At 42.8% G+C, this 22,107-nt stretch overlaps 3 protein-coding genes and 1 pseudogene across 4 annotated transcripts in view; 1 reads left to right on the forward strand and 3 right to left on the reverse strand.

Moving 5' to 3' along the window:
* Positions 1–182: 182 nt before the first annotated feature.
* Positions 183–2,575, reverse strand: LOC143333103 (F-box only protein 39-like; annotated as a pseudogene).
* A 929-nt stretch (positions 2,576–3,504) lies between these two features.
* Positions 3,505–6,002, reverse strand: LOC143332601 (uncharacterized). The gene is made up of 6 exons (XM_076750230.1): positions 5,861–6,002; positions 5,569–5,695; positions 5,289–5,451; positions 5,072–5,145; positions 3,932–4,162; positions 3,505–3,798 (listed from the first exon to the last, which is right to left on the reverse strand). Exons 1-6 carry the CDS (start codon positions 5,899–5,901, stop codon positions 3,754–3,756), a joined length of 681 nt encoding a protein of 226 aa, XP_076606345.1. The 5' UTR covers positions 5,902–6,002; the 3' UTR covers positions 3,505–3,753.
* A 7,219-nt stretch (positions 6,003–13,221) lies between these two features.
* Positions 13,222–19,228, reverse strand: LOC143332602 (uncharacterized). Of its 2 annotated transcripts, none has more exons than XM_076750232.1 (2): positions 18,994–19,228; positions 13,222–16,886 (listed from the first exon to the last, which is right to left on the reverse strand). In XM_076750232.1, the coding sequence occupies exon 2, from the start codon at positions 16,855–16,857 to the stop codon at positions 14,833–14,835; it is 2,025 nt and encodes a 674-aa protein (XP_076606347.1). In that variant the 5' UTR covers positions 16,858–16,886; positions 18,994–19,228; the 3' UTR covers positions 13,222–14,832. The 2 variants fall into 2 exon arrangements, with proteins under 2 accessions (XP_076606347.1, XP_076606346.1); XM_076750231.1 differs by lacking the exon at positions 18,994–19,228 and adding an exon at positions 17,753–18,158.
* A 1,086-nt stretch (positions 19,229–20,314) lies between these two features.
* LOC143332603 (multidrug and toxin extrusion protein 1-like) overlaps positions 20,315–22,107 on the forward strand; it is a 35,634-nt gene continuing 33,841 nt past the window's right edge. The window contains exon 1 of the mRNA XM_076750233.1: positions 20,315–20,359. The gene's annotated coding sequence lies outside the window, so the exon portion shown is untranslated. The remainder of the gene's footprint in view (positions 20,360–22,107) is intronic.

Raw genomic sequence — 22,107 nt, forward strand, 5'->3', positions numbered from 1 at the left:
GAAAGTAGGTCAGTGTTTCCACACACACCCACAACCCCCACCCCTTGAGAAAAACATAGACAGGAACAGAGAGTCAGTCAGTGTCAGACCTCCAAACTAAAATGACCAGTTATTGTAAAACAGATGAATTTCATGCAGCAGTCTGTTGTTTGGGGGGGGGGGGCTGTCAGCTTTGCGTGCGTTCAGGGATCAACAAGGGGGTAAATGACGGCGTAAAACTCCAGCTCAGGAGGGAGATGCAGGTGGGAAGACAGTACTTCCTCCAGCTGGTCTTCCTGCTCTCCGGTGTCGTCATTTACTGGGTAGATTCTCACCTCGAAGATTGGATGATCAAAACAGATGTTATCACGGTACGTATGCACATCTGAGCACATGTGCAGATTCAGGCAGTATCAATCTTTTCTCCTCACTCTGATCTTGTTGAGTAAGCTCCTTTGTGTCAGTCTGACGTGCAGCAGCCTCTCCACGGTACTGACTTCCAAAAAAGCCCAGACTTTCAGCTGCTCCAGACACTCACACACTTTAACCAGCTCCAGCAGCTCCTCATCCAGTGATTCACTGCAGTTGCTCAGGTCCAGGGTCAGATACTACAGACAGACAGTCACATCGTTTTAATGCAGCCGACAAACTGGATTGAAGTTCATTTGGTTTTTCACCACAGCACTGTTTCCTGCCATGTTCGTTGCTCTTCACATAACTTGTAATTCAATATAACTACCTCAATATGTACTGTGAGGTATACACACAATTTAATCCCTCTGTTTACTTCACAGATGACAAACTGTGACATAACACTGTTGCTGAATCTACTCGCCAAAATCAATAAAGCAACAGTAGGCATTAACATACTGCCCAAAGGCCCATAATGGAAACTATTGTAGCTTTTTCACTAATCAGTCCAGCCAGATTTGGCGGTATACAGTATGACACAAAAAATGTTAAGTGCAGGTCCACTTAGTAGCTTTTTTACTGTACCGGCTCCATCCAAAATATTTATTAGAGACATTTCAAAAACCACAAATGACAAACTCATAGTGGCAACAGAAGAACAACCTTTAGCCTGAATTATATTTCATGTAATGTGACACGATCACTTCTACACTTTGCACTCTGTGATGCTGCCTGCTCAGCACCCTGACCTGAAGACTGCGTCTGAACCGAGGCAGCATGTTACGCAGGGGAGGCTTGGCGCTCCAGGTTTCGTCGGGGGAATAGAGAGCTGTCATGGTGTATCCTGTCAGGGGAATCTCAGGCAGCAGTATCCTTGCAAGCCAGTTAGCGTTGATGACTTGGTCCACCCTGAGCTTGACTTTCAGGTCTCGGCAGCTTCATGCCAAAGTTGCCCATGAGCCACCAGACACCAGCTTGACAGAGAAGATGAAGCAGAGACAGAAATGAACAAAGGAAACCTGAGGGAGATTCATTTTCACTGACGGCATTTTATCTTTTTTTCTTCACTTTTTTAGCTATTTCAGCATGCTGTCATATCCAAGACTTTTACACTAATCTCACAGCACCTACACTATTATCTTGCCAAGAGGAACATTTCACTTTAGGTTTCTGTGTGTGTCCTTACACTCAGTTCCCCAAAGCTGACATCTATGATTTTTCAAAGATGGCCTTCAGTGCCATCACACTTCAGCCATCTAAGTAAGCAGCTAAGCGGTTTTAGTTGGGGATAGTCCAGTAATCTGTTTATTTCTTGCTTACCTGTTGATGTGGCTCATTCAAAGTGCAGTGCAGTGAAAATGTTCTCCAGGTGGTGTCATCTCGACTGGAGCGTCGCCTCCGTCCACTGTGTCTTTACTGGAGAGCAGTTAGCAGCTCGTCTGACAGTCAGGAGTAGCTCAGGCTCAGGTGGGTGAGGCCTTGCAGGTGACACAGGGCGGTGCAGTTTTGCATCCCTTTTAAACAAACAGAGGTGAGCTTTGAGGCTCTTCTGTTGAGGAAGCGAATCAGGCAGTTTACTAAAGAGATCCTGAGGCCTGAAGTCTAAGAGGTCCGGTCCAGCTCCAGCCTCATGAAGGAAAAGGACCGCAGTGGAGCATTAACTCTGTCGATACAATAATGTTCAGTTTGTGAAGTTGTCAGTTACAGTCTAAGAGTGGGGCGATTCATTGAGGTGCTGAATTATGTGTTGGACCCTCAGGAAACACACTCCTTTACCTGATAAGTTCAGACAACAGCCTGCTGATGACTCGCTCCAGTTGGTGTGCTGCTGAGAGCCTGTATGGTGGACACACACGCGGACATAGGCCACAGCATGGAGGTATTCAGACTCCCTGTAACTGGACAGACGGCCACTGACGTAGAAGAAGCAGGAGCGCCAGAGAGAGGGAGAGTGCATGACATGGTGCCGGTGATGGCAAACCAGGCCTGCATTCCCGCGATCATGGTCAGGAAGAAACCTGAACACATGCCTCAAGCACACATCAGGAAGTGACCCCCAGTCGCTCGCCCTGTCTGAGCTACACTCACGACCTTCATCAATAACATCTGAGTCGGCTTCTCCACCAGAACCTCCTTCCGGAGTTCTGTCTTCTCTGTTTTGCAATGGAACAAACTCCTCATCCATTTTTGTTTCAATAATCCCAGGGCTGCACACCCTGATAGTATGGTTTAAGTGTTCAGGAGCGACCCCTGCAGCTTGTTTTTTCACTGTGGCTGTCAGTGAATACAGCTGTCTGTGTGAGAGGCTTATCTCACTTTGGGTTTAAGTGAATATGTAAAAAATGACTCAGGATGAACCTGCAGTAGAATGATCTGTTGGGTCCTAATGTGCCATCACAAGAACTCAGTTCTCAGTTCAGTTCTGCAGTCAAGTCAGTTAAAAATACTCTACTGGAATGAAACTGATATTATTGAATTGATATATCCAATATCCAAGAAAGCTGGTTTGCAAACACGAAAACACACAAAGTTTAATTGTCACATAAAAACAGCGGGTACCACTGTCTCATAAGGCCTCCTTTATAAAGGTTTTCTAAGTTGTAAGTAACAGCTTTTTCCATAGTAATTTCCCTAAACTTTATTTGATCACACTTAACAATGTTATAAAGTGTTTTACAAAATAAAAATAAAAACAGCAGACACAATTATGAAAAGAGAGTTGCATAGGGGCTCTAATGGCAGAAGCCTGAGCACCCATGTCACAAACCATGACCTGGGTGTCATTAATAAGACTCATTATTAATTTATAAAACATTTTTAACTTATGTACCATTAATAAAGCCATAAGCTACAACTTATAAGCACTTTATAAAGGATGCCTTATTAGAACAAACAATTTAAAAACACAAACAATGACAGTGTTTGGAGAAGAAGAAGAAAGAACATAAAGGGATGTGACCAGCAAAAAAAGAGAGAAAAGTTAAAATACTTCCTGAGTTTATAATTTCAATATAAAACCTCACTAATCTCAAAGTAGGTTTCCTCTCTGTCTGTAAAAACTGTGTTTTTCTCTCCAAGCATTTAATTTAATATTTAAAAAGACAGACTGATTTTGTACACATGCAGTTTATTTGTATTAACGCATCATTAAAAATATCCCAGAAGTAAAACATGAGCTCCAAATGAAATAAGAAATGAACATGGCTAAGCTGAGGTGTGAACAGACAGCTGTGTACTAGCAGAAACAGATATTGCACATAACTTCCAGGAGCAACGTTTTTCCTGAGAGCATTCATACAGAGAGTGAAGAGCAGCGTTATTTAATAAGCACAAGCGACATTTTTTCTCCGGTGATGACTCCATTCATTTCTTTAAGTTCCTCAGGCCTTCAAACAGTAGACACTTAGCCTGTGCAGGAAGAAGGGAAACAGTCAGAGGCTCTCTAGTAAACAGAGTGACATAAGCTGTGGTATGTTTGTTGGAAACGGTGAGCTTGTCTCTATTTATGTCTCTGTGTGTGTTTACAAGTGTCTGCACCAACCTCATGCCAACGCAGTGTGTCAGGGGGCAGCTCCAGATGGCAGTGAGGGCAGGTGTGTGTCTGATCGGGCACTTCCTGGTTTCTTTGGCCCCAGCAGGGCCCCTCGCTGCCCCACAGGGGGCGACATGTGGAGCGGGAGGACCAAGCTACGCCAAAGTGAGGTCGAGGGTCTGTCTGGTAGCTCACTTTGTGGCCACTGGAGGGCAGTGGTGACAAAGGATCTGATTCTTCCTGCAACACAGCAACAGGGGAGAGGTGCGTTACCATAAAGGGAAGATCTGCCCTTAAATAGACATGTACAGCATGTTTTATACCTCAGCTGTGAGATGTGAATTAGAGTCTTTAGCAAAGAGACAGAGTGCAAGTGATGACACATGCTGGAGCTGCTCCACAGACACTGAACGAACAAATAATGATGATTTCACTGAGATATATTGAACTCATGACAGCGCGCCTTACACTCAGATACTGGCATGCATTAAAGTCTCGATATTGACTGTTCCAGCTTAAAGAGTCTTGACTTAAGAGAATTATCTGACTTTCATTGTGTTGCCATCAAAAGAAATCACATCATGTTCTAATGGAAAAATTGCTTTTGGTAGAGAATGCAAAAGAAGATCATCAGAGTTTCAGCAGAGTTTCCTCTGTGCCTCTGTAAAGTGGCAAAGCCTTGACAATTAAAACAGTTTTAATTCAAATGTCTTTCTGCACCCTTGAAGCTCTGCAAGATTTGTGCAAATGTTTGAACTTGTGCATAATACATGTCCTCCATATACAGTATATCATAGTATATCATTGCCAAACGTATGACTAATATTACATAAAAAAATTTATCTTGTAGACCTTGTACATTTTACTGTCATCTGTATTCTCGTCACTGGGCTTTTAACTCTATATTTTAGAACTTGTTGACCTTTTAAAGCATTTTATTGAAACCATTAACTCCAGGTGATACACGTCCCACATAACTAAGTGACAAAACTATTTCTTTTGTAGAAGTGCTGAATTAATACAAATGAATGTTAAAATGGTAGATTTGCTGTTCACACGGCTGTTATGAGAAAGAGCTTTGCCACTTCTCAACATTTCTGACCAGCTCTGTCTCGGTGAAACAGCGTGTTTAGTCACAAATGTTGAAACCTGTGTACGAGTTTCAGGACGATACTCTGAGTCGAGAGACCTCAGGCAGTACCAGCAGGGTTCAGACGGGCGATCTGTGCAGACACAAACACAAAAGTACAACACCAGCTTTAATGGTAACACAGTTTTCATTGAGCAGATAGCCTCACATGAGCATGTGCTGGATACAGACACAAAACAAGGCCCCATATATCAGCCGTGTGTGTGTCTGACTTACTCTGTGTGCTGGAGGGATGAGATGACACTGAAGGGGGGGTCAACTCTTCCTCTGTTGGCAGGGGAGACAATGAGCGGCACTGAGCATCGTCCTGTGTGTTTGTGGCTGTCAGAGTCTCCTGTGGTGAGGTCTCTGCATCATTGATACATAGATCCTCCCCAACCTTCATACAACCAAGGGACACACCAAAATCATGAGCACAAAGTAGTGTGGATGTTCCCCAGTGAGCATGAATGAACTCTGACGGATGTGAACATTAAGTATATATCATAAATCTGACCTGACTGGGCTCTACCTCTCCATTGCAGGCCCCACTGTCAGCCTCTGCTTCCTGGAGGTTTCGGGGCCCGTCGCTCTCCTCGCCACAGCTCTGAGTCAGTGTGTCGGCCTGGGTCGAAGTCGTCCCACTGAGGTTTGAGAGAGAAGGAGCAGAATTAAAAAACATGCCCTCCTAACTCCTGACTAGAAGGTTATCAGCCAATCAATCTTCAGCTGATTACACCGCTCCAGCCTCCTACTGTTACACTGAAGACGAGCACCTGATTTAAACATTCAGGCTCTCCTTGCCTTACCTTTGGGTGCTCTCTCCCTGTGCCTCCCTCTCTCCCTCCATCCCTGCTCATGTGTCTCCCTCCCAGGGTGCCTGATGTGTTATTTCCTCTTAATCCCACCGTTCTTTGACTTTTCCCTCTCCTCCTCTGCCCCTGTGTGTCCTCCCCTCTTCCTCTGTCTGCGTCTCTGCCGTCTCCCCTCCCTCCCTGTGTGTGAAACGGAAACTCCAGGCTTTCAATATTTGATGTGTCTGAATAGCTCACAAGCAGGTTTCTGTCAAGAGTAATCAGGTGAGGGCTCTGATGTCTCTGTGGTGGAGTCTGTTTTGACAGAAACAAGGCTGTTAAGACCAATATTGAACACAAATTCTGCACATTGAGATGCTAGAAACTGTTTGTCAACTCCATACACATCACTCCCACATCCCAAGAACATAACATTTATTAGAAGCACAATTACATTTGTCTTGTTGATACAGAAACTCGTTGATTGAATACATCTTTTGACACTCAGAAATGTCATGATGAATGTTTAATGACCATGTGATCTTCATTTTTCCATAACTTTTCTGTTTTGTATGTTATGTGTGCTGCGTGCCTTAGAGTCATTGACTGGTTTAGAGCTGAAATTACTGAAAAATGATAATCGATTAATCATTTGTCATTTCTCAGCAAAATTTCTTTTTTGCTTATCTTTTCTCTTCTAAATGTTCACCTGTTCCAGCATGTCAACTGTGAGGATTTTCAGATTTTCTCATGTGATAGTTAACAGTCACTTAAAACAAAATAAACAGTGTGAAGACCTCAGCTTGTGCTTTAGTAAACTTTTTTTTTTTTTTTTTGACATTTCATAGAGGAAACAGTAAAAAGATAATTGAGAAACCAATCACCAGATTCTAACAATGAAAGTGATCCTTAGTTGCAGCTCTACACTGTTTCATTGAAAAACCAAAAACATTCAAAATGAACTGTTAAACTAGCTAGCAAGTTAGCAAAGATATATAGATATAAGAGGCCACACAGGTCTTACAGTCATTTTATATCATAAATAAATGAATGTGTTGTCTGTAAGTCATTGGTGGCTGCCGTGCTTAATGCGTGTGTGGCAAAACAAACAGGAAAACCAAACCAAAAGAGTAGAAGGTGATCATGGTGAGAGTGAGAATGTGGCCACTTGTGCCAAGTCTGCTCAGGTGCAAGAAACCGGGTTAGATAGCTCCGCCCATCTGTACCTGCAGGAAACCTGCAGAGGGAAGAACACCAGACAGCAGGAGGAGCACTGACAGTCACAGGCTGTCACAGAGTGTCTGCTATCTGCAGGCTATAGGTACTGATTCATTTACAGATTAATATTTACCACACAGAACATATTATTACCTCTTTAAATATGATGCATCATAGCCTCTTACCATGTGAAAGGAGCCATTGTGAAGCCCAATGTGCACTTTTACCTTTGATACTTTAGCTACATTTTACCAATAATATTTCTCTTTGTAGGACAAGCTGGATGGATAGATGATAGATAGATGGATAGACAGCCATCACACAGAGTAAAAAATGGATGACTACAAAATGTCTCCAACAGTTTTGGGTCAGCTGCAGCTCAGTGTGTGTCATTCTGTACATCGTGTTCATTCAGGACTGCCATCTTGTGCGCACAACAGCAACACGACTGCATTGTAAGTGACTCATTCCTCCAGCAGATGGAGGAAGAGCATTTGCTTTGTGGCTCATAAACTGTCGGTGGATAAACAATACCCAAGCCACATCACTGCCCCCGGGAATTTCTGTCTTCCTCTCTTTTCCCCTCTCCTTTGTCTATTTTGTCCATCACTCATTTCATTTAGTCTCCCCAAGTCCAGGAGCATCTCTTGCACGAGCAGTTCTCTATTCAGCTCTCCAGCCCTGTATGTTAACTTCTTCTGACACGAGTTTCCACTATTCATACTCCACATAATCCTGTAAGACGTGACAGGCAGCACACACCAATGAATACCATTTTCAAGCACAATTATAACTAAATTATGTGACTTGGGTTTTAATTTCAGGGTCTTTTTGAAGAGCTGTGGAATGTATGTGTGCGGGTGTGTGTACATGATTGTGTGTCTCTAAATGGTGTGTGTGTTCCGTGTGCCAGCGCACTCACAGATGTGTGTGTCTGTACGCGTCTTCCTGTAAGTGCGCGGCAGGTAAGGAGTAATTGGAGTGTTTTTCCTGTATATGTGTGTTTTTTGTGGGAGGAGGGAGACAGGAACATAAGTGGCGATGACTCACCAGTCTTTTGTGACAGTGGTGCAGAGAGAGTGCTTTTCACCCATTTCTCTCCCTTGGGGCTTGCATACAAAACAAGAAATGGAGAGAGGATAAAGAAGAAAAGGAGAGGAAGATTGGGTGTAAGGGGGCATTAAGGAGGAGTGGGGGGCATGGATAATTGAGGGGAAAAAGGGAGAAGATGGGGATGGAGGTAGAGAGCGGGATGGAGAAAGGAGAAGAGGAGATGAAAGGAGAGAGCAAAAAGACAAGGGTTGCAGAGATCATAAACAAAGGATGCAGTTTCAAGGGAGAGGCCAGCTCTGCCTCTGTTGTCCTAATGGCTGGTGAAAGCATGGTTGATGAGGCATATTATGTGGCAAAGATTATGTTCAACAATGGTAGTTTAACAGACAACAGAATTAACAAACACGGGGAGGAGACGAGGTTCAGATTTAATTTGAAAAGCTGTTTGAGGTCAGGAGCTATGAGAAAGTTCATACTTCCATATCTAATAATCGCCTATAGCCATTTGTGCTTCAGCTACACAACATGGGGTCATGTACGGATGCGAAGCTCAACATTTGCTGTGCATGCTTCAAACTGATGTTCTCTGAGGTGTAGCTAGGTCTGAGAGTCATTTTGTGATACGAACACTAACCCTACATCTTGGCCCAGGGGTATCAGTTTGTAGGCGTGTGCAACATTGCATGTTTTTTTTGAGGGGGACTCATTTTAGATCACCACTTCACAGCAGCTTTTATGACCACAGCTCCTGAAAAGCTGACCAAAATTTCAAAATATGACACAAAAAGTTGCAAGCTGTTAAAGCTCAGTAAAGTGCACGTTGAAACGGGTATGTTTCGGACCTAATAGCAGTACCACCAGAGCACGGGTATGTCGCTTGTACCAACTTTAATCATAGACTTGGCAGAAATGTTCAGTAGTAACCAGAGAACAGGAGGACAGACAAAGTCAAAAACAGACTGGTTCTGCAATGAGAGATCAATCGTAAATGCAGGAGAGTCTTACATGGAAACAAAGAACAGCCTGGCACTTTAGTGAGTGTGGGAGAGCAGCTTAAATACTAGACTGATTGGGAATGAGTCTCAGGTGTGTGATCAGGTGAGTGGGCAGGTGAGCGTGGCTGGTAGCGGAGTGAGAGTGGAAAGGTACTGACTGAGCATGCGAACAGATGAAGGAAAATGGCATCATACATCGCTCAAGCAAATCAAGAGATACAAACTGATGAATGCAACAACCATCAAAGTTCAACAAAAAACGCTTGTTAAGGCATTTTTAACTCACTTATTTACAGATTTTTGACAATAATTTGTCAGATATATGTCAGAGTTTAGTTCACTCGGTCAGAAAAGGCATCCAGATGTGCCCTGGTGGTCTTGTAAGTCTTTGAAGCCATTTTATCACAGTTGCAAACATGGACCACACAGACACACACACACACAACGAGGACAAATCATCTCAAACAGCAGCGTCAGTCTAAAGCATTGCAGAATCATATAAAATCACATCAAGATATGGCTAACACAGGCGAAATGGATAAAAAGTAACACTAACCAAAAAGTGTATGATGGCCGTACACAGCATATACAGTCAGTATAATTGTTTTATTTAATCTCAGTTTAACTTGATTAATCTCTCTATTTTTTGGTTTGTTTTTTATTTATTTATTTATTTATTAAGAAAGTCCTGGCCAAAATAGCATCTTAATAATGCCACACAACCCAACAACACACACACACAAAGAATGGGAAAACCATCAAATTAGGGCATTAAAATACTGAACAAAAAAAAAAAAAAGACAAGCATAAACAAGATACTGCTCGTTGCCATGCAACCTTAATATGAGCCATTTTGGTATTGATGTTTGCAGTGGTGATTCGGTCCTAATTCATGTGGTCTTCATGTTATTTTTTCAAGCCTTGTGTAAACACATCCAGTGCACCACCCCTCGCACCACCAGAGCTTTTGCCACTGTTGGTCATTTTAAACTTTCAGTGTTTAATGTCTGTACTGTGTAAACTCATGTGAACTCTTTCCATCCATACATATGCATATTAGAGTCTGTTTAGCTAATATCACGCTGACATTTAAAAGTTAAAGGTTGAGCCAACGTCCCACTGCAGTAGAAATTAATGATTGTTATTTAATCAGATCTTGAAGGTCTTATAGCTGTATTAATTCTGCACTCATAGCGCTAATGGCTGACATTTTTCCTCCCGTTTCTGCTTCTGTAAATGCATGGGCTTCTTGGGGCCATTACTGATGAATTGCTGTGCTGTCAGACTCTTTTTGTGCCAGGAGCTGGATGTATACCAAATTTTGTGCCTGTGAGAGTTGGAGCCTTTTGAAAAATTCAAATTGCATTTTAATTATAGCACACCCACCAAGCAAAATATAACTGATTACTATACGGACGTAATATGATCTAAGGCTTGACACACAATTATCCCATTGTGCTGGGAAATTATAAATCTCAATTGTGCGGTATGTCACAGAAATATGAACGTGGGAATGTAAAAAGCAGCATCTCAACAATGCTCTTTTTGTCCGCGGCTTGGCAACAAGGTGTGAAAGAGGACTTTATAAAAGGCTCCTTTTCATAAGCAACAGTGTGTGAGCATCCTCCGCTCACACACACTGGTGACCTGCTTCTTCAAGTCTGACACTGTGAAATCTACTATGTGAGCGAGAAAAAAGAACTTGTTATACCACACAGACTTTATGTAGGGGTTTATGTATTGTGTTGCTGTAGAAATGCAAGCCAAGCAGTTGTCAAATGTCCTACACGTAGCACATAACCATCACTGAACCATCAAACCACCACAAGTGAGATGTTAGATTTTATTGAAATTGCTGCAATGCCGCCTTTTACACCAAATTCACTAAAGTTTAATGTGTTATTTGATAATGTTACACACTGATGTGGAGAAATGTCCAAACCTAGAAGAGCTGATCTTCACTTTTGAGTTCTACTCTTATCATGTCGAGTACGTCTCACTGCCCTCAGTGAGGACAGCTCAGTCCCAAAGCGTCTCATTGCTCTCCATGACAGAAATCATCTGGTGGACAGCAGAGGTCCGGGCTTGGGTTGACCCCACGGGGTTGCAATGGATGACATCATATTTCTGAATTAATTTACTCGATACTGATATCCACAGTGATCGGTTGACAGGTGAGTGGTCTGCATCAGTGAATGTGACATAGGTAGGTAAAAAGGAACTAGATTGGATTAGAGTAAATTAGATGAGGATAAACAATGAAAACAATCATTCATTTAATTCAAATGTAAAAAAAAAAAAAAAATGATTTCTGAATGTATTTGAATTTAAATAAAAAACTAAATTACAATATATTTTAATACATTTTAATAATATTATCTTAATTTGAATTAATTAAAGAAATAACAATACAAATACAAACAAAATCGCAAAAGTCAGTTAAATTAAAATAGATTGCGTCACAAATAAAACACAAAAGGTTTAACGTACAGTTAATGAACTGTCAAACTAATGTGGATCTGAAGTAGCTGAGACCGCCTCCCTGCTCACCTGCACTCTTGCTCACCTGCACACCTGTTTCCCATCAGCTCTATCAGTCTCACTATAGAAGGAGCCCAGTCACCACCGATCTCTTGCCAGATTGTCATTGCTCATGCTTGACTCTCCAGCAATTTTCTCTAGCCTTCGACCTTATCCGAACCTGACCCGAACCCGGTGCACAGATCTGCTTATCCTCTAAAAGAGCTAAATTCCCGAATTAAGATTTGTGCCTCTCAGTGAGTTTCATCCTCGAAAAAAATCCCAGAAAACAATTTTTACAACCTTTTTCACAAATGCAGCTGTACTCCCCAACACCTGCAAACAGACTTCAATGTGTAAAATTTGTGGAAAAATAAAAGGGAGAAGCTAGACATTAAAGAATTTATTGCTATTTATTATTCAATCAGTTTGCTAAACTAATTGCCTCCTGACTAGTTGCAATTGTTGCAAATGCCCAAAAACTCCTTTTGCTTTCATCACCAACAAAACAACCATAGTGTATATTATTACATTGCTGGACATACAGTATATAAATGTTACAAATATGGTCAGTAACTCATAGCTCTGCTGACACTAGCTGTGTCTTCTTCGTCCCAGCAGCTTACTGATACAAATAAACCCATACAGTCAGTAAGTGTCCAGCTAGGATATCTACAGACCGTACAAGCTGCAATTAAAAATATGAATTCATAACATAGTGTCCAAGAATCACCCAACAATCCAAGATAAAGCCATGAAAGGTACCATTCCAATCAACTGGTGAGCAAGCTGGCAAGATAACATGTGATTAGACCATATTGACAGGCTGCTAATCACTGTCACTGTTTGTACCACTGACAGCATGCACAAGGTTTGCTTTGATGCCAAACAAGCAGCAGCCAGAAGCACTTCAAGGAATTACAGCGGAAGGGCATATTGCCCGTGTGAAGTGAGAGTAAGGAGGAGGTGTGGAAACAAGATATGGCAAAACCTATCTACCAAACACCTTTCCACCGGCTGATTGGCTGGCTCGAGGCAGGAGCGAACATGACTCAATCTTTATCTTGAACGCCAGCAGCTAAATTACTATACAGCTCAAAGAGAATGTGCATATGTGTATGTGTGTGTGTCTGTGTGTGTGTCTGTGTCTGTGTGTGTGTGTGTGAGTGTGTGGTCCTGCGCAGTAAAGTGTACAGATGGATGACTCATCCACCAATCATGTGACTCATCAATCACTGCAGTTACCATTTGCCTCCCTCCCTCTGAATTTTTCCGTTCTTCGGCTGTTCCTCCCCTTTTCATTTCCATTCTTGCTGGGTTTTTTTTTTTTTTTTTTTTTTCTCTCGTGCTCATTTTGATTGTCTGAGAATATAATGAACTCCCTCTGTAGGTTTTTCTTCATTTGTCTCCATATTGGTGCAACTGTGACATATACAGTGTGAGTCGTGCTGTCACTAAGCCTCAACTGATTGTCATGTTCTTTTGTGCATTTTGATTTGTTTTGTTACTCAACAATCGAGTGTTCCTGCTATATTTGCTGCTGCACAAGCACAACATAGCACTCGCCAAAAAGCCATTAAAAAACTGAACTTTAATAAAATAATTGCTTTTATTTTTTATCATATAGCAAAACTAGTAATCATCATGCTGTTATTTACACATTGCACGGGCATATTTATTTCACACTGTACATCTTACAATGCTAAAGGTGACATCAACAACAACACTCTCCTTTTACAAGACAGATGGCTTCACTGTGGACACAGTGGCCCTCTTCCTTTGAGATTTCTTTTTTTTTTATGTTCACAGTTTATTCAGAGAAAACAACCATCTTGAATTCCCCACTGTTTTATTTTTTCTCTTTTTTTTGTTCTTTTTTTTTTGTTCATTTTTTAAGATGCAAGTAGAAAGACGTGCATTTAACGGTTTAAGCACAATCCCTGACTCCCCGGCCTGAAACTTTTCAATGAATTTCTCCTGAAAATGAACAAAATGCTTGTAGCCTCTTGGTGGAAATCTGTTTTTAAAAAGGCTGCAGAACAGATAGTGTGATTTCAAGTATTTTTAGAATGAAAGGAAAAGTAGAGATAATGGATATGATGCAAGAAAAATGGCAAGAGAACGATGTGCTGGGAAAAAAAAAAACACAAAAAACTGGTGAGTGAGGACGTGAATTGGAGATGACAAGTGAGAGAAAATGTGAAGGACTCCTACAAGATCAAGGAGCACTGGATGGCGGCGTTGATGGTCTTTATGGTGGATCTGCCATAAATATGTTGACACAATAACTTCTAGATCCCAGAATGATTGAAAACCCTTCGTCCACCATGTTGGAAGTGTTTAGTGTTTAAGTTTGTGCTTTTGGAGTCCACAGGGTTTCTTCATTGGGATTGTGATGATAATATTATGCATTATGACATTTCCCTTTATAGAACCATGGTGCTTGTAAGGCAAAAATCTGAATCTTGAGTTTGAAACTGAAATGTGTGTATTTGGCACCTTTGCAAATTGCAGCTGTTTAAAGTTGATCCAATCGAGAATAAGAAAGGCAATTACACACATCAAATACAACAAAAATATACTGTCAACATTTGACAGTAACAGTGTTCAGTTTTTTTTTCTATCCGTGTAGCTAAGAAGTCATTGAACTACTTTAGTTTTGTAATATGACATACAGAATATAAAACAAAAGATACAAAGTGGTGTTGTAAACATGGTTCTCTTACAATGGGCACATCTGCTTGTGAATGTGTCAAAAATGTGATCATATGTAGGTGTGTTGATGCATGTGCCTGTGTGTGTGTGCGTGCGTGTGTCTGTGTGTGTATGTGTGTGTGTGTACTCTAGAAAACTCTGAATAATGCAAGAGCATCAGAGATTGACCTGAATGGAGGCAGACATACACCATGGTATGTTCTGTTTCAAAATGTAAACTGAGCAAGAGGCTGAACATGGTTACAGGGAGCTTAAACTGGGACCCCTTCATCCTCTCCCTGACCGAGAAAATCAACAAAAATACAGTGATTAAAACAACGGAAATCTAACTCCTCACTGTCTCAACCCTTAAAGTTTCATCAGGCTCATAACACAAACCTCATCTGAGTCTTTTTTTTTCAACTCTCTTTTAGCTTTTCTCCAGCTATTGTATATCTATCCCACCTCCGTCAGTCCCTCTGATCTGACAAATGTCCGAAAAGTCTCTCAATACATTCTGCGTTTCATGTAGATCCTCTCAATAAAGTTTTCCAGTTCCTCCTCACTGTCCAGCTGAGGCACCAGCCCATCTTCCTCATAGTCATCTCCCGGTGTGATTTGTGGATAGTAGTACGGGGGTCGCCTGCCTCTCCTGGGCGTGGTTATTGGTTTGGGCGGAGGTAGGGGTTGGTAGGTCCGTGGGTGAGGAAGGATATAGTTAGAGATATAAGGGGTGAGAGGCAGGCGTGGCGGTGGCTGCTGCCTCCAGCCCTGTCCACGGTTCTTACCCCCAGCCCTGTGCCTGCGCCTTGGGGCCTGGAGGTCAAGCTCCTGGGGGCCGAACGGCTGGTCTCTGGAGGGGGCGGGCTTGCCATAATATTGTGGTTTGGGATATGGGAAATAAACAGGGTAGTATGCTCGATATGGCTTCTGGTAGTATGGATAGGAGGGGAAGGCTAAAAACTGTTTCTGGGGTTTATACCAGTAGTCAAGCTGCTTCTGAGGCTTATACCAATAGTCCTGCTTGTATGACTTGACTTTGTCTTTGTGCCATTTCTTGTTGGACTTGTTGTACTTATAGGGGGCTTTCTTGGGGTTCTTGGAGGCTGTGTAGTGGTAGATGGGCGGAGCAGCCAGAGGAGGAGGTACCAGAGGCCTGAAGCGTGGGGTGACGGGGTTGCTGTTGCTTGGCTGCAGTTGCAGTTCTTTCCTTTTCTTCTTCTTCTCCTCCACGTCACTAATAATCTCAATCACATCATCAGCAGGCAGGTGCAGCTTGCTGCTGATCTCAATCAGCCTGTCGATCATTTGCTGGTCCATGTCGTCTTCATCGGGGATGACCTCCTCTGAGCGCTTGTCCTCGGCGGTGTTGCCGGCAGCCCCCATGCTGCTTTTCTGCCGGGGCTTTATGTAGGACTGCTGCTTTCTCCCCATGTACTGCAGCAGCATGTCAGAGGCGATGTCTGCCAGCCTCTGCTCCTCCTCTCTGGCTCGCTCCGCCTCCTCCTGCTGCCGGAGCACCTCCTGTTTCTCTGCACGCGCTCTCGCCTCCTCTTCCATGTGGGAGAGGCTCTCCTCTTCTTCTTCGACCTCCTCCTCCAGCTCCTCTCCTTCATCCTCAAAGTCATCCATGAAGTTGCCTCCCTTGATGGGTCGGTTGCCTGACCGGTTCTCCTGCCAGTGCAGCTTCTTCCCGGCTCTTGCCAGCTGAGTGTTGTACGCCTTGTAGCCCTTCAGAGGAGGCAAGATCTCGTTATCTTGGAGACCCAAGTCAATGTTTTGAAAGTAGCCTCTTATTTTGCGCTGCAGAGAGGGATCATCTCCCTGTGAGGTGGAGCTTGATCTGGCCTTGTTTAAGGAACTTTCCAAATCATTTCTCTCCTCCTGCCCCTCATCTTCTTCTTTCCCTTCCTCTTCACTTACACTGTCAGGTCCCACATCCTCCACGGACCACCCCTGATCCTCCTCTGACCTTGTCTCTTTATCCTCCTCATCTCTTTCTTTTAAGTCATCACCCTGAGCAGCTGTCAAATGGCCAACAATTAGCTGTTCAATGGCCTTATCAGCCCCTCGCCCTCCCTCCTCCAACCCCCTGCCTCCCTCTGTCTCCCCTGCTTTCCTTATCTCACCACCCTCCAAGCCTTCAATGGAGGGCAGATTCTGACTCTGATCCTCTTCCCAGTCTCTGTTTCTGCTCGCCTGGATTTCACCCTCCCCCGGGTGGTCCAGGGCCTCCAAAAGAACGGCGAGCACCTGCGCAGGGTCCGTCACTTTATCTGATTGGTTATCTTGACCCGGGCCCCGGCCCCGGTCTAGCGACATGTTGTCAGGGCTGGAGAGACTCTGGGGTGGGGGAGAAAGGAAGGGGGCGAGGTTGTCCTCTTTACTGTCTGTCCGGGTGCGCCCCTCCACCCGTCCCTCCCCTCCCTCACCCCACGCAGGGGCGGTGCCAGCCAGCTGTGGAGTGACAATGAGCAGGACCAATAGGATGAGGTGGGCTGTGGAAGGGGCGTGATGACAGGTCATGACCATGCAGAACTGGCAGGAGGGAGGTTAAGCACCTGAAGAAGAAAGGAGGCAGAGGGAGAAGGACAAAAGACACATGAGAAGTGATTCAGATGTTGTGGTTTTTCTCTGGAATCCTGATTATGTGGAATTTCAATGGCACATCTGGATCTTTTAAATAATACACAGCTGTTTTTTTGAAAGGCCAGTCCAAAATTAAAAAGGATGACTGATGAGAAATACTTCACTGACTTTAGGATTAGCGCATACACAGCCTTCCAGAAATTTAAAATATCATTACGATTACCAGTCTCTAATTTACAAAAAAAGATGTCTTTCCACCATGAAGCCACCACACAAAAGCAGTTAACACTGTGAGCAGCTCTGAAATGAATCAAACCTTTGAGAACAAAGCACGCAGCCAAACGCAGTCTAATGAGCCATGCCAAATCCAACAAAGAAAGTTGCACGCGTCTCTCCCATGTCTGTCATTTTTTTTATATTTTCATTATGTTTTTGATAGAAAATCAAATTCTAGCTTATAATATGTCTTATTAGGTCAATTTTGTTTTGCCACTGTAACATCAATGTATCTGGAGACAAAGGTGAAGGTCTGATCTGACCGTCAAAGCCAGTCGTGATTCTTTGGATGTTTAACAGTCCATGTCTTTTCAGGAGGAAGGTACTAATTTGCATACAGAAATTGCCCTTCGAAGCTAAACATAAGCCATATTTTTTTGTCTGCGTCCGTGCGTTAACCCAGTCATTATCTTTCCCCCGCGCGGATGAATTGATGAATGCTCTGATATTTTTTGTCTTCTCATTAGATTTAACCGAGTTAACTGTCACAGCTGTGAGGAAATGCAGTTGAACGAATTGCATTTTCAGTCTGAATTTCTGCTATTTAAAATAAATGTCTCACCTCTTCCTCCAAGCCAAGCCAACCAGAACGCACGCGCTTGCCATTTTATGCGCAAACGTCTATTTCCCGAATAATACAGAAAACACAAATTGATCCGAGCTCCGTCTCTGTATTAGCGGTGATTTTGGTATTCCATGCGTCAAAGCGATGTGACCAGGACACCGGCAGAAAGGCGGCACGCACGGGGAAGTCATGCGTAAAGCTGGTGGCTACGGTCGAGTTATTTAACCCTACGGTCCCTGAGAGCTCCATCCAAATTGTAAATGAGCTGGTTGTTATGTTTTAGGGGATAAAAGCTTTTTGCGCAAGGACCCGAGGAGCAGTCGGTGAGAAACGCGGATTTGTCCTTGCGTGGTGAGAGCATGTTTCTCCTCAATGGCAGTGGTGGAATGCAGACAAGCACAAATTTGGGCAGCAAAGCACAGCGTGCAGCCCAAATTTTAACTATTTCCATTTTTATAAACTGGCACAGCGAGGAGGAAAACGAAACAAATCCACTTCATAAGGTAACTGGCCTGCAGAAGATGTGATTTCGACTCTAATTTAATTCTATTTTAGTTGGAAATTGATTGTTCAAATCCGGCTAGGGCTTTCAAATCCTAAAAATTGACGCGTTTTTTGTTACATTCACGTTTGGAAAATATGAATGGAATTTTGACAGGAGCTCTTGAGCAGCGGCTGCACACGGAAATATTTCTTAATTGTCTCCACATTGTAGTGGCTTAATTTTTTAATCACCTCCCCTAAATAAAGACAAAATAACACAATCCACTGTTTTTTGTTCTTACAATTATTAATTATTATTATACATATCAATACATTCATAAAAACTTGGCTTGTTAATAGATGTGTTTAATACTCAATTTAGTAATATATATGTATAGCTACAGAGAGATATATAGATATAGAGAAAAAAATTGGTGTAAAACAGTTGTAAAAATATTTCTCGATTACCTGAAGTTACAAATTTACTCAATTTTACTTCTAAAAAAAAATCATATAGAAACAGTGGCAGTGCACATCTGCTTTACAATTAGACAACCAACAGTCGCAGTTGCAGCAAACGTGAATTCTTCTGATAAAGTTGCGATTTTAAAAGAAATTCTTCCTCTCGCCACAAGCCTCATTCCTCCTTTTTTTTTACAACTAAAACTCTGCCTGTAATAATAATCACGTTAGTAACAGTTAGAAAAGAGCCATCTGGTTCATATGGCTTGTGAATGAGATTTGGTTCCACTTACCTGGGGTCCCACTGGGGGGTGGGGAAGTGGTGAAACTCACAACGCGGGTAAAGCCAAGATTATTTCATGAATAGAGGATCATCTGAGAGAATTTCTGTGTTTCCCCCCTCTCTCTTCAGCCTGTGACCAACATCAAGAAAAACAAACAAACTGGCGCTTCTTTATTTAGTTGCGTGGTGTGTTTGAATGGCAGCAGCTCTGGTGCTAATGTACAATTGAGTGAATGTTTTCAGCCCCACGGTCAGCGCAACTTTATTGTATATACCCTTACTGAACCACGTGACACCCCCTCCTCACCCCCCCAGCTGCAGGCAGTGCTGACGTCACTTCCATTGATAAGAATGTTGGTGTGGAGATGGCACTGTGAGTCTAGGCTGGCCCCAGCTGATGAATGAACGGAAATGGCATGAATGAAATAGTACTTTTCCTCAATGAAAAGAGAAAATTGTAGAGATAGAGCTGGTACGCAGCCATTTTCCTTCTCTCATATTAAAGGTTAGTGTGTTGCTTCTTCCTCCCTTGTTCCTTCCTTCCTCTGCTGCTTGTTTCAGACTCAGGAGCTGGGAAAAAAATAGATTGACCTCGTTCACAGGCTATCAATTAGGGTCATTTAGTGACGCGCTCTGAAGAATCAATGACTTGCATCTGCAGCTTCAGACAGAAAAGTGGCGTGCACTCCAGAGGCCGATTGCTCTTGCAGCCCGGTTGTTAGGCTTTTGTCCGAGGTGGCCCTGATCCTCTGTGGCTGCATGGCTCACGGGCCACGGGAGCAGTCGTGCTTTGCTGCTCAATTTCTGCTCAATTTCCAGGGATTGCACAATTTTCCACCTGCTGTCTCACATCATTTCTGGCTGCTGTCCATCTGTCAGCAGAACATTGTGCACCTAACATGGCCTCTCATCACCATTCTCTTTCACATCACAGAGACACAATGGATAACTGTTTGTGTCCAAATCTGCAGCACTCGCATGCTTAAGTCATGCACGGTGAGATTTGATGCATGAATTAATGCAGCGTGTGTCATGAATTCCTGTGGCAATAATCAATGTGCCTCGCAGTTTCTCCATACATTAATCCATATGCCACCAAATTAGCTTGAATGCAGATGCACACAGTGGAGTTTCCATTCATTTGATCAGCATCTCTAAAATCAGAACACTACCTATTCTCATTCAAATATGAGACTGACAATTTGCTGCATGATCCAACAGTCTTCGCTCGTGTCACATTTACACGTTAGCAGTAGGGGGTGGCACATGCTCATGCTTTTTTTTTTTTTTTTTTTCAGGATATTTTTTGCTGCTGTTGAAGTGGAGTGCAGCACAGATGGAGTGCACTGACACCCAAAACATCGAGCAAGTGCCAGGTGATAAATCAGGGGAGAATGGACAGATGTGTTAGAGCATACTGTATGTCAAACAGTTTACGCTGTAATGAAGTGAGAAGGGAAAAGTGGGTCTTCATTTTGTAACAGGACTGTGATTGTGACTTATCATGAAGAGGTGTTTGCCATGAGGCAACATGTCGAAGTTTACTCATGACTGCAGATTTCAATGACAGCTTCATATTCCTGGGATGGTAGTGAAACAACCGTCTGTATGTTAATTGGATTCTCGCTCTTTTGGTTGCATACTGTATGTATGAACTAGCTGTGGGTTAACATTAATGATTGATGATAAATTAAGTGTCACTCAATTACATAAACCCGCAATGACGCGATCATTCTTAAAGATGACCAACAGGAATTCATGATGCATTAAATCATCTTGCATTAGTTACGCATTACTTACGGACTTGATTTATATCTTTATCATAAAGCGCTGCCCACAAATCAATGCATGTGCACTCGTATTACAGATAACACTGTACTGCTGGCAAAAAGAAGCTTTTCTTAGTCATTAGTTCTATGCTCTCTGACTCTAATTCTGATCTTTATCGATAGCCAGGCAAGGAGTAGCAGTGCGGAATTGACATAAGTCTGCCTGAAGGTTTTAAACCTCACTAGTCCTGTCTGAAACCGGATAAGAATCAAAGGCTAGCTGAAGTAAACAACTCTGGGTTGCAGCGGGATGCTTTGATTACATGACCCACTCGTGAATTCACCTCTGTTTTGTTTTCTTTCTGCTCTGTTTATTATAAAGATAAAACCAACTTTTTGCTTCCACTGTCAGCCAGTCATTCCCAAGGTCTGCTGTAATGGAGCATTTTGTACATTATGGTTCAAGGGGGTGAAAAATACAGTTATGGCTGATATTCAGCTTTCTTGTTGTGCAGAGCATTACTGGCACTCGTGCTGGATAATGTAGAAACAAGTTGATTGACAATGTTAAAGCCAAGCTCATTTCCATACACTTCATTTGTCAGTGCCAAGCCTCCGCTCTGGCCTTGTGTGCCACTAAATTCAGCTGTCAGTCCTCATACGAGTTAGTTTCTCGCTGCATCAAGGCTTTTATTTCCAGGTGCATGTACTTGTCTGTGTGCACACGTTTATGCATGTGGGTGCTGTGACGTGTCCTGTACGTTCAGTTAACCACAGACGGGGATTCTATAAAATCAATGATGTTCTAAGGTTAATTGGATATTAGCTGCAGACGTCAGAGTCACATGAGGCCACCTTTATTAAGCGATTATGTGTGGCCTGATTCAAAATGTCACGCTCTACTGATGTGAATGTTAGATTGCTGATACTTCTTATCTGATGAGGAGAAAATATAATGTGCGGACGAACAGAAATATCATCTAGAGTCTTTGATGTCTCATTTTAAAGGGAGTTTTAAGCTTATCAAAGACACAAATTTAAACATGCATACACTCACGGTGATGCTGCAGCAATGATACAGTGCTACGTGGCAAAGGAACATGCTCGCTCTCTACCTGGGAACTGAGATGGAGCTTTCTTTCTGTTCTGAGGGAGGGTCTGACTCTGTGTGCACAAACATGCGTTTTGTGTTAGCAGCCAGAGATATGCACACATCAAATGAAGTTGTAATTTGTTACGATGGCTTGAGGCACCACATAACCTCTGTTTGATTAGATTTTGTGCGAGGGGCTGTTTGCTGCAGAATGCAGAGTGTTTGCAAGGTAGTCATGTCATTGTGTGTGTGCGCGTCGTTG

Source organism: Chaetodon auriga, chromosome 15, assembly GCF_051107435.1.
Source record: "Chaetodon auriga isolate fChaAug3 chromosome 15, fChaAug3.hap1, whole genome shotgun sequence".
Classification (NCBI taxonomy): Eukaryota; Metazoa; Chordata; class Actinopteri; order Chaetodontiformes; family Chaetodontidae; genus Chaetodon; species Chaetodon auriga.